The following is a 12,361-nucleotide window of genomic DNA, read 5'->3' as shown; positions in this document are numbered from 1 at the left end:
TTCATGTTGTTTCATTTCGTAGATTTTGAGAAATAACTTCAAATTCCTAGTGGAAAGTACAGTGGTTCTGATAAAATACAGTACCCACAATGCTTTGCAACTGTCACGGAAGTCCTTTTCTTTCCTTCCGCCGTCGTTGAAGTCCCTTTTGGATTTACATCGGCGGGTGAGTCGATGCAATCTACGTTCATCAGCGCGATTTAGGGCGCTATTTCACCATCCTGACGTGGATTAACGATCATAGACGTCCATTTAATATATATCGGATGAAATTGCCATGTTTGTCTTCGTCAACCGTCTTTAATCTGTTGTTTTGGAACGAAATGCTGCTAATACAGCGACCGCTGCGGTGCTAACGCTCTCTGTAGCAGTCAGTGAGGGCCTGACGTACAACGTGGCTCACAGATGAGCATTGTCAAATAAGAACCATCAGTTTCTAACACAATACATATGTAGAATGTTGATTTATGTCTGGACAATACTGTAAAAATGAAACGTTTGACATAGAGTAGCATGGCTAGCTAGCTAACTAAACATTGACTGCGCCGTAGAAGCTAGCTAGCTAGCTAGCTAGCTGACGTTGAGAAACACATTTACCTGAAGCTCACACAACATAAGTTGATGTACACATAGTTAGTTGCATGTATAACAGTTTGTAAGCTGACGTTCGTGTTTAAATGTGTCAATGAGTTGCAGGTACCTCAACGCTAATGAGTCTTCCGGCGCTAACGTAACACGTTGTGGTGTAATGCTGCAGCACTGACATGGACCTAACTTTGGTTTTTAACGTTTGTTTTTTGTTCATCTCCTCAGTCACCATGGCAGCCCTCAGGCCCCTCACAAAGCCCAAGATTGTCAAAAAGAGAACCAAGAAGTTCATTCGCCATCAGTCTGATAGATATGTCAAGATTGCGGTAAGAGTCCATACGACATACTCCCCATGCTCAAACTGCTGCTTTCTCTCGGTTCACCTGCAAGTAATTTAATCCCTGACTATCTTTATCAACAGAAAAACTGGCGTAAACCCAGGGGTATTGACAACAGGGTCCGCAGGCGGTTCAAGGGCCAGATGCTGATGCCCAACATCGGTTACGGTAGCAACAAGAAGACCAAGTACATGCTGCCCACCGGCTTCAAGAAGTTCCTGGTGCACAACATCAAGGAGCTTGAGGTCCTGATGATGAGTAACAGGTAAGTTGTGTGTGTGTGCACTCGCACTGTGAAGTGATGTAGATGACTTTCCCCTTCCTATCAAAGTGATTGGTATCAGGTGTGCACCAAGTTTGTTCTATTTGCAGAGATTTTGAGGTATCTGCTGAGACTTTAGCTGCAACTTCAGTATAATGGAGGTGAATGGAACTCTAAGTTTGAATTATGCATTTTCTATTTTATAAGCTTTGAATGGATCGATTGACGGAAGTGGTGGCAGAAGTCTCGGTAGCGGAGATCTCAAATCTCGGCAAACAGGAATGACTACATGTCTATACACCTCAAGGACAAAGTGGATGAAATTAACCTTAAATAGCAGCGAGACTTGGAACTAGTTAATCCTCTCAAAACTATTAATGACTTAGTAATAAAGTAAATACTCAGACTGTGATCAGTAACACACAGAAACATCCTCTGAAGTGTCAAATGACCGTCTTCCTTCAGGTTAGAGACTACTCTTTTAATATCTCTTAATAGTCAGTATCTGACATCAGATGGGAATAATAATCACATTTTTGGATGCTAGAGGAGCCTCTTGAGAAAAATATTTGGGCTTCATAAAAGCAGATTTTTTTACCAGAAAGTCCAGCATGGTTCAGCTGCCTTCACAACAACCTGATGCTGACAATCCTGGATAACAGGTGTGCCTTTATTTAACCAGAAGCTGCCGCTCTGAGTAGTGAAGGAGTCTGTAAGAGCTGAAGGATTATGGCCGTCCTCGTAGTTAACACGAGGATGTTTTACTTCATGCAGATTCATGTTGAGGCTGGTTAAAGATCAGTATAGTCATGTTTCTTAGGTATGTAGTGACACAGGTGCAATCTGTTAAACTTGTAGAAAATGTTTCCAGGAAACTCCCGTTATTGCCCTTTTGTTTAAAACCACGTGTCTAGTGTTTGACTGCAGCATTTCAGTGAATAAGAGGCGAGATTCTTTAGCTTCTTGTCATTGATTGATCCAATACTACCTCTTTAATCTGAGTCTGACTGAACGCAGACCTACGAAATAGGAACCCACCAGTAGATGGTTTGTAACTGTATTCTGAAGAACTTCGGGGAGATAATGGATGCTCGAGTTAGTTCATGGACAGGGTTAGACAATTTCAATCAATGTGCAGAACTTAAAACCTGTGTAATGTGAGCCAGCTAACACAGTTCACCCTGCAGCTAATGCTCTGTGAAGATGAAATCATTAAACTATGAGAGTCCAGATGTGGTGACCATGACTTTGCTGCAGTACAGTGGGAATGTTTTTCAAATGTAGGCGTCACAATTAAAGTTTTTCTGGCTGTAGTTTGTCACATTTAGTGGCAACTTTGTAGTTCAGGAACCTCAACACACTAAACATTCAGTGAAAACATTTCGTTAACTCTTCCTTCCTTCGCTCTCCTCCTGCAGGACTCACTGCGCTGAGATCGCCCACAACGTCTCCTCAAAGAACAGGAAGGTGATCGTGGAGAGAGCAGCTCAGCTGGCCATCAAGATCACCAACCCCAACGCCAGGCTGAGGAGCGAGGAGAACGAATAAACTCGTTGTTCACAATAAATGTTTAAAAATTCATCCGGGCTTGTGGATCCTTTTTTTTTCTGCAGTTTATTGCTCGGGTCTGGAAAATCTTACGCGTGTGAAAGTTTCATTATCAAGATGATGTTATGAAAGAGGCTCATTTTAGAGTTTTAAATTTAGTTTGTTGCTTTTTGTCTGAGATTGTATTTCAAAGACCCAATAACAGAAATGAGTTTATTCAAACAGTGGTTTTATTTGCCTTAAGTCGATCAGAATCTCCTGTGTGTCGCATTAGTTTAGTAACACTGGAACTCTACTAATGTTCAGATGTTATTGTTTTACAGCTTCAAAATAAGTTTGCTTCTGACCCTCGTTTAAATGTCACTGGTGGAGGGAGATCAGATTTCAAAAAGGAAAGCGTGTGTGAACAGCTGCCAGGGAGTTATGAATAGAAAGTTTGTTTGGGGCATGATATTTAATTGGGAGTTCATTTTGTATGATGATAAAGCGCTGGCGTCTTCATCGTTCTCTCCAGAGCTGGTTGAGTTCTCCCTCGGGTAGATGGAGGGGGGGGGGGTGTAGATGGGAGTTATTCCTCACTTCTCTTCCAGATGACTGGATGCTGAAATGGAACAAAAGGGGCAGAGATGCCTGAAGAAGAGTGTTGACCCACATTGTAAGTTATTACACTGTTTCCCTTCCAAGATGTGATGCGTTGCATCTCAGAGAGCAGCTTCTACAGTCGGTGCGGCTTCTTGCTGCCAAAGAACATTCTGGACCCAAAATATCTTGAAAAGCACAAAGTTAGACGTAAAGATGGAACTTCATTTATTTATCCTGAGGGGAGTTCTTTGTGTAGGTAAGAGTGCAAATAAAAGATCAATAAGGTTTAAGAATAAAATGTACATGAGGCCAGAAATGTAAACTGGACGCTGCAAATTAAAATGCCAATAAGTAAACGGTTAATGTTCAGGATCATAAATGAATAAACGGGTAAATGAGGCACAAATACTACTTAGTCTCTGCTCTCTATCTGTGTGAAGTAGGTGTTGTGAAGGAAGAAAGGATTTCCCATGCTGCACTTTGTGGTGGTTGTAGTTTCTTGCTGAAGCTGCTTCTGTTTAAGTACATGTAGTAATCTTTAAAGAAGTATTAAAGTATAAATGTGTGCTAAATTTAAACAACTTTTAAATACAATTGAACTCCAATACTACTATAGTAAGTGTGGTGTATTTATACACGTGTATCACTTTATATTTATATATCAGAAGAATGAATGTACTCTTAACTCCACGACACGTGTCTTGTAGCTTTTGTTACTTTGCAGATTAAGATTTTAAATACAAAACATGATCGACTTCTAAAATAGGATGCATCAAGATGGACTGAATTATCCAAAGTAGTAAACATTAAATCAATCGGTGCATAATGATACACTCTGAAAAGGACCATTCTGCCCAATGAGTACTTTTACTTTTAATACTTTAAATACAGACATGAGTTTATAGAGTGGTATTGCTACTTTTACTTTAGTTAAAGATGGGATCACTTCTTCCACCACCGCTCATCTGTGAAATGTTTCTGTTACATGACAAGAGAATGGATCTCCAAGTGTAAAATTGGTGGACGACTGCTTTAAATAAGACAAAAGGTTAGAAGGTCATATTCATGTACATTTAAGACCCTATGTTTACTGAGAACGCTCTAGAATGTGGAGTTGTGTTTCAGCATGTTCAGGTGTAACATCGGTAGATTAAAGAGACGGTTATCAGAGGTCGTTGCCTTGAAATGGTCCGGCTCAGATCGTATATTATTTTGTGATGTTCACAGTCGGCTCCCTGCAGAGAAAGTTTCGAGTGCATTCTGGCAGACAAGCTGTGCCCTACAGCCCTGAGCCCTCTGCCATCTGCTCCTGCGGATCTGACATCGCCAGAGATGCACAAAACACATCACATTTATTTAGCCAGTCAGCTTGTGGCTGTTTGGAACTGAAGGGAGTGAGTTACCAATGCACAAATATCCGGCACAGTGATGGAGCTGAATCTTTTCCTCTTTTAAAAACAACAGAGCATGCACCTGTTCTCTGGAGCGGCTTTGGGCGACTCACCTGAGAGGACTGGAGGTCCTCCAGAGAGGGAGGAGACGGTGAGGACAGCAGGACCAGGAAGGGACGGCTGACTTCCAAGACAGACGGGGAGAGTGTCAGGAAGAGAGGACACAGTTCATCCTTTTCCCTCGTCACTGGTCCAGAAGATGAACATGTCATCCAGGGTGATATTTGGAAAGGGGCGCCTCACTCCCCAGCAGCTCTCCTTCGCTTTCCCCCAGACAGACTCCCTGAGGAAAGGCAGCCGGTCCGCAGGAGGAAAGAGGAGGATGTTCTCCTTTTCTCTCAGATGTCGGCTGGGCGTCATCAGAGGGAGAACCGAAGGTAACGAGGAGGCTGAGTGGTCTTTAGAGGGATGCTGATGTGTGCTGCTGAGGTCTTTGATGTGGTAGATATGGAGACTTGAACGTTTTAATTATCACCAATGTGTGCAGTTTTAGAAAAGAAGAGTTTTGTTGCTTTCACGTGATAACTTGAGTTTATCTGTATGATTAATTCCTCCAAAATTACATACATTACCTGAATTCATTTAATAACAAAGTTAAACTTTTAATATAATAATAACAATAATAATTATTATAATGATAATGATAATAACAACAAAAACAATAATAATATTTATAAATAAACTTTATTTATATAGCACCTTTCATCAAATAAAATGCAGCTCAAAGGGCTTCACAAGAGAAACAAATCGATAACACAGGTATGATAATGTTGATAAAGTTGATAATGGTAAAAGCAATTTAAACATATTACAAAAATCATAAAAACAAGTATGAGAAATGTAAAATAAATATATAATACTAAAAAAAATCCACTTTTGTAACCTTGTTGATATGTTCATATAATTTATATTGATTTACTTCAGGCTTATTCTGTAGAGCCAGACCTTCTGTTTTTATCATCATTTCATTTGAGAAGATTTTGTCTCATCCTCTGTGCTGAAAGGCAGTTTGTTTATTTATTTATCTATTTATTTCTGACCGACCTTAAAGGTGGACACTGAAGCATGCGTGTGTGTGACACATCCTTATCCTCTGGCTCTGTTCTTTGTCACACACTGATCCTGCTGGCCTGACGACTGAATTAGTCATTTGGCTTGTCAGACTTTTTTCTATTGCAACTGCACCTGATCGCCACAAGGTGGCAGTGTGGCCAGTTTGATGGGAGGAGAAGGTCAAGATTCAGGCCCCTCCCGCCTAAAACACCCCACGTTGTTTATGTTTATTGGGAAAGTAGGGCTATTTTCAGAAGGGGTTATTTTTAGGAAACATTGGGTAAATATTGAAACCTGCACTAAATAGTGAACACAGGCTATTCTCTTATTGAGTCACTTTTTAAAAATTCGGCTGTACTTTGTTTCCTTTTTGTTTGAGCATTATAACCTCTATTTAGGTTACTGCAAAATAAATAGAAGATTTCTAATCTAATCATTACATTATCACTCGCTCTTCATCGATAATGCTGATATCTAGTCTCGAGGAAGTGCAAAAGAGTCAATATTCATTTAATTAACCCGACGTTTGCCGCCCTGTTCCCGTTTTTTTTTATCAGTCCAACACACCTCTACGTCTCTCTCTCTCTCTTTATTCTGCTGGAAATTAATTAGTCTCGCTCTGAAAGACTGCGCTCGGTCACTTTGTAAATGGGGTATTAAGGACAAAAGTCTCTGAGGAAATTATCTACACCGAAGAGTATTGTGTCCACTGGAACTGCCGACTAATTAGACTCCGCGCAACGGCGGGTAGAAATGTGGAAAATGTTTGTTTGCAATTACTTTACACACCTGTGAAATAAGCAGTTGTAGAATAGAAAGGTGTCATTTCACATTGTGACTTTCAAATTGTGTTTGTGTGTTGTTGTTTTTTCCATTTCCTGCTTCCAAAGTCTCAGTGGTGAAAACAGTTTGTCCGCAGTGACCAAAACAAATGAGGCCTCGGAGGGGCTGCCAGAGAAGCTGGTGGAGGGCATTTGTTGTTGTTGTTGTTGGGGTGGTGGTGGTGGGTGGTGGGGGTCAGGAAGCGACAGGCGTCGAGGCTTCTGCTCGAGTGGCAAATGGTCAGACACGTGTGGCGACGGGTCAGTCGGCAGAGCGTCTGTGTTTGGGTGGAGGGGCCTCAGCGGGGCCCCGGATAAGCAGAGGGTCCCCTAAAGGGGGGGAACATGAGATGTCGGGCTTTAAAGAGGGAATGCATTGAACTTTCACTCAGATTCTAAATGTTCCTTCTTTTTTTGCGTCTATTTCCTCGTCCCAGTCTGATGAGGAGTCGATTCTGTCGTCCCAGCCCTCGTGCACGACAACTGCACTTTTATGAATAATATATTCAACTGACACACATCTCAAACAGGCAGCTGCTCACAGGAATTCCTCATTGTGTGCTCGTGTGTGTCTGAGAAACAGAGATGTAGATACAAGCTCTGGAGAAAAAAAAATGGGTGCAGTGTCTCTACGTGAGAAAAAAAAAAAGTGTTTCAGTGCAGTCTGACAATGAATGTGCAGGTGGTGTTAATTGTGCAGAGAGTTGAGTGTCTGTGTGTGTGTGTGTGTGTGTGTGTGTGTGTGTGTGTGTGTGCGTGCGTGTGTGTGTGTGTGTGTGAATGTGAGTGGGTGGGTTTGAGGATGTGCATATGGAGGAGTGTTTGACTTAGTGGGAAAATGGATAAAGAGTGAGTGTGTGTGTGTGTGTGTGTGTGTGTGTGTATGTGTGTGCTGCTGGGGGAGGGAGTGACGATCGTGTGTGCCTGCCTCACTGAACCCCTCTGGCAGAGAGAGAGAGAGAGAGCGCAAACACACTCACTCCGGCTCTAGAGAGGAGGAGGTTGTGTGTGAGCTCGTGTGAGTGTATGAACAGAGGATGATAAACCCTCTGGAAAGAAAAGGACGACCGATTAGTGAGAACAGCTCAAAAATGGAACCACGTCTGGACGGCAAGAAGAGGACATGAACCACTGCTGCTTTGGATTTTATAGATTAAAAACAAGCTTGTTAGATTTAGATATTTGAGGACTGAGACGAACCCTTGACACCTTTTGTGTGTGTGTGTGTGTCACCAAGTTTAAATAGAGAGCGGAACTATAGAGACCGTCTGAGGGTCAGAATTTGCCATCTGGAGCTCAATTCCTCACTTGTTTTTTTTTTTCTTTCTAAACGGGGGACAACGGTTAAGGAAATGTTTGCGCGAGGAGGGGATGAAGAAACGATGACGGTGTTCCATCTGAGCGGCTGAGACTCTTTGACCTCCACTCCTAGAGATCAGCGAGGTTACTGGGCGGCGCTGACGGAGAAAAAACTACAGCCATGCTGTGTGGTCTGAGGAGAGACACCAAGAACAGCATTGGTAAGAGCGCGCACGACGTGGAGTGGAGTGGGGGGGGGGGGTCGTCGTGCGTATTGGTTGTAGCGGAGGGATTATGTCACTTGGATCACCTGTTTCCTTATCTAATCTGTAATCCATACGGATTTAACGCTAAATCTGACCGTAGAATCATTATGATGCATGAAGTATTGGCTGTGATTGGCTGGGAGAGATTGTAAATGTCAGTGGACTTGGCCACCAGCTCTGCATGCCACCCTGCCATGTGTAATTGGGGCAGATATAGCAACGTAAACTGGGTCTGGCATTGCCCCCCCACCACCACCACGTTTATAAATAAAGTTTCACATCTGAAAATAGCAATGATTTCATTGTCACTGTGAGCGCCGCCCCCCTTATTTAACCTACATTCTCATTGGTTTAGGGGTGGCACACAGTGCCCTGTATTAAACCAGGAGTTAATTAACTCGCCACATATTTATGCAGCACAGCACCGGGTTATTATTGCAGTCGCCACGGCGCTCCGAGCTCCTTCAGATGCGGCTCCTCGTGGAGAAACTCCTCCTCCAGCTGTTAACTGACCTCCTCTATGCAAAAGACAACAGAGGCAGTTTTTTATTTTTTATTGTTGGGGCTGTTTATTAATCAGCTCCGTCCTGATTGTAATGGCCGTTAGGCGTTAGATGGTGATGGGCCGGAGGAGGATGGCTTGGTGGTACAGTAGCGCTCAGTCACGTGCGGAGTGCTGTGCCCTGCGTTACCCAGAGCTAATGTTGCCTTTTGATTGCAATGACAGCTGCTGGACTGTCAGGGCCCCTCAGGAGCCCGCGTGGCTATACGAGGCTTATTATGCCCCCCCACCCCCACCACCACCGGCCCGTTTGTGATGTGTCCCTCACTTTGTTTGTGCCTCCCAGCTACTGGACAGGACATTGGTGCAGGGATGTGTGTGTAAATTAGTGTGAAATACCATATTATGCATATATATGTAAGGTTCCTTATACATCGCCATGACATGCCAAGTCCAGTAAAGATGTTCCATTAGTGGAGGTCTGACTAATGCAGCTGTGTGCACAAGGATTTTCTTCTTCTCTGCCGCTAGTATCCAGGGCCCGCCAAGAGGTTTATGGTCAGAGGAGGTTTGACAAAGGATCCATGCCTCTCAGCTGTCTGAAGGCCTCATCTTCAGATGTAGAAACTTGATGTGGACAGAGAGAAGGCGGTGCGCTTGATGCCCTCCGAGGACTCGGCTCTCCCCAGTTCAGTCTTTACAAATCAGCACAGATAAAAGGCTGAACTGGGGGAATGGGTGATGTCATTTTTCATGTCACATCGATAAACTGTCAGCCCCAGGATGACACCTCCTAAACGATGACAGGTCTAACTTCTTTAGTTGTCTTCGATTGGTTTAGAGCACCCTCCCCCTCCCAAAAAACAAAAAAGTAAAAATAATACACGTGACTTAAGTTATGTTTAGATTTACAGTTTTCTCCCTCCAGTAATTAGTTGTTGTCTTAATTCTATCTGGTAGATTACTACATTTTAGTCAATCTGAACAGGAAGTATATTGTTAGCTGTGGGATGCAACTTACTGTACATTTTTGACAAATTGGCACCGTCAAAAGGATGATGAATTAGCTATTAGCTGTTCCTGATCGCATGGTGCCCATTGGTGCACAAACGACAAGTTTGTGCACCAATGGGCAAACGAAAAGTTAAAAACTGTGATGATTCTCAGGCAAGTTCTGGTGTTGCAAGGAGCGTCTTTTACAATGCTGTCTAAAGCGTTTATTTCGTTGTACATCGACGTTAATGACATCATCGCGAAGTGTCACTCACAATATATTTTAAAATGTCTGCATCATGTCTGTGTGTTCAAATTTGATGTTACAGAAGGAGTACTATTTTTGACGCCAATCGTCGGGTGCTTAAGACTGTAAAAGTACCATAATTACTTGAAACACCAGAATGCACCTGTCGATTTCTACCGACACATCTGTCTCTTGTGCCGAACAGTTTTAAAGCTTCTGGTTTATAAATCATTTGAGAATAATGAGGGGTGTTAGAAAAATACGGTTTTAGCAAGTCTCTGTACTGCATAGTATCAAACCATGAACACTTAAGCTTGTGGTGCTTGCTTATGGCCCCTCCACTCTTTAAAAAGGGAGACCTCTTTAAGTTTGCGATATGATGTTCAATCACTGTGCCGGACAGATAAAAAGGTAATCCAGTGGACAGGATTAGAGAAGTGCCAAGTCCGTTTCCCTGTGACTGCTGACATGCTTGTATGGCTGCATTCAGGTTCAGAGGGCCGAGCAGTGGATCTGCTAATCTGAGGCCCATGCCTGTGCTCTGTCAGCAATGAGTTCCGCTATAAGTAAGAAAAATAAAAAATAAAATAAAACATCGGTTTCCCTGCAGAGCAGATTGAACATTTCCTGGCTTATTTTGTAGCAGCTGCTGTAAATGACATGAAAATGATGATTTTCTCTCTGTGCCTCGAACAGTCCATTAACCGCATGCTGTTCCTTCAGGAAAATTCTCATGCTTTAGCAGCTGCATACATCAAGCTCGTCCTGCAAATGTATTCCAGTGTTAAATTAATGGTTTTCAAGGGTCTCTGCTGCAGACAGAGAGGTGCTTTAATAGGATTATGGAAACAAAGTGGGAAGACCTTCCAGGGTGTTCAGGCTGATCACTTTGATTCAGTTTCGGTTCAGGCAGCAACCTCCGGTTTTGCCAAGTGAAGCAGATGCGGAAGTGTCTTAAAACCTGCATTCTCTCTAGTGTCCATCAGGGGGCGACTCCTCTGGTTGTATAGAACTCTATGAGAAAATGACTCTACTTCTCTCTTGATTTATTACCTCAGTAAACATTGTAAACATGAGTTTATGGTCTCAATCTCTAGTTTCAAGTCTTCTTCAACACAGCATGATGTTCATTTAGTAGATTATGGTCCATTTAGAGTCAAACAGACCATAAAGCAGGGTATGCTTTAGGGCGGGGCTACACGGTGATTGACAGGTCTCTACCAGAGACGTATACGGCGTCACTACGTCACTCCTCCGCATTCCAAATATGGTAACTTCTGTTCACTGGTTGCAAAAAAACAGAGATAGCGACAGCCGTATTCCAAGATGGTGACGGCAAAATCGGAAGGAATAGATGCGGTGTGCATTAATAAAGTTTGCTGTTTTGGTTTGGACTACAGAGCCTTTTTTCTCTGTACTTTGTTCAGCTTACTTTCTGTAACAAGTGTAGCATTAAAGCATGGTGGAATTAGAAAGCTACTTAACTAGCCTGCTTTCCGATAGCTAGCTAGCTAGCTAGCAGCGGCAGCACTGGGTCTAACGGTCCCTCCGCCCCGCTCCCTGCCGCTCCATGAATTTTGATTTGTGCCTATTTAATAGTTTACTACTTCTCAATTTGTATTGACCAATCATGAAATCCAACAGAATGCTTTTCTTTCCCTCATGGTTGGTTTAAGTTGTTTTAATGCTGCAGTGTGTGTCGGTGTTACTGCTGGAGTTCGCTGCTCCGCTCCGCTAACATTAGTCACTCGGTGACGTAAGCGACGCGAAAACCACAAATGTCTTATCTGAGCGACTCATTCTAACATGAGTCAGTAAAAAAGAGTCGAACCTCTACCTCTCATTACCCAGGGTGCAGTTCAAAGCACTAACATGTGTGCAGCTGTCACGATGCGCTGTCAAAGTGGATGGTCGTGTTCATGTCACCGCAGCGCTTGGTAACAGCACCTTTACCTCCCTGCCGTCTCCTCAGATGAAGGGCCGTACTCGAAGGGGGGCAAGGAGTCCGGGGCAGCTGACCAATCACATTCGTCCTGCAGGCGCAGCTTCTCAGGTACAAACCCAGTCAAACCTGACATCTACTTCTCTTTCTCTTGTCTGCGTCATGAAGTCTTTGACTGAGATTTTTTGTCTGCGTGCATGTGTCTGTTTTGTTTGATGTTGCGCTGTTTTGAATGCTTAGATAAGGTGAAAATAAAAACTGCTTGTGTTGCATGCCTGTCATTTGCACTAAACCGCACTTGGTAGACTTTCCGTATTTAACAGCACAGCAGAACGTGGACCACAAGACAGAATGAGTCCCCCCTGTATCTATAGAGCCACATATCCGTCAGAGTCAAGAAACTCAACATAATTCCCTTCATGACCTGATAAGCCTGCAGTTCAATGAGTGCCTCTTTTTTATAATTATG

The 12,361-nt window shown here is 43.1% G+C and overlaps 2 protein-coding genes across 2 annotated transcripts in view; both read left to right on the top strand.

Annotated features, from left to right (window-relative positions):
* Nucleotides 1-32: 32 nt before the first annotated feature.
* Nucleotides 33-2,769, top strand: rpl32 (ribosomal protein L32). The gene is made up of 4 exons (XM_076100740.1): nucleotides 33-166; nucleotides 814-914; nucleotides 1,010-1,191; nucleotides 2,607-2,769. The coding sequence occupies exons 2-4, from the start codon at nucleotides 819-821 to the stop codon at nucleotides 2,734-2,736; spliced, it is 408 nt and encodes a 135-aa protein (XP_075956855.1). The 5' UTR covers nucleotides 33-166; nucleotides 814-818; the 3' UTR covers nucleotides 2,737-2,769.
* A 2,113-nt stretch (nucleotides 2,770-4,882) lies between these two features.
* Nucleotides 4,883-12,361, top strand: part of LOC142950732 (glutamate receptor-interacting protein 2-like) — a 30,876-nt gene continuing 23,397 nt past the window's right edge. The window contains exons 1-2 of the mRNA XM_076092322.1: nucleotides 4,883-5,146; nucleotides 11,923-12,003. Coding sequence (XP_075948437.1) covers nucleotides 4,969-5,146; nucleotides 11,923-12,003 — 259 coding nt within the window. The 5' untranslated portion in view covers nucleotides 4,883-4,968. The remainder of the gene's footprint in view (nucleotides 5,147-11,922; nucleotides 12,004-12,361) is intronic.

This window comes from Anarhichas minor, unplaced genomic scaffold (assembly GCF_050575085.1).
Source record: "Anarhichas minor isolate MPS153535 unplaced genomic scaffold, ASM5057508v1 ptg000003l, whole genome shotgun sequence".
NCBI classification, from domain to species: Eukaryota; Metazoa; Chordata; class Actinopteri; order Perciformes; family Anarhichadidae; genus Anarhichas; species Anarhichas minor.
Note: the sequence above shows the minus strand (reverse complement) of the source record. Positions and strands in the feature narration are given on the sequence as shown.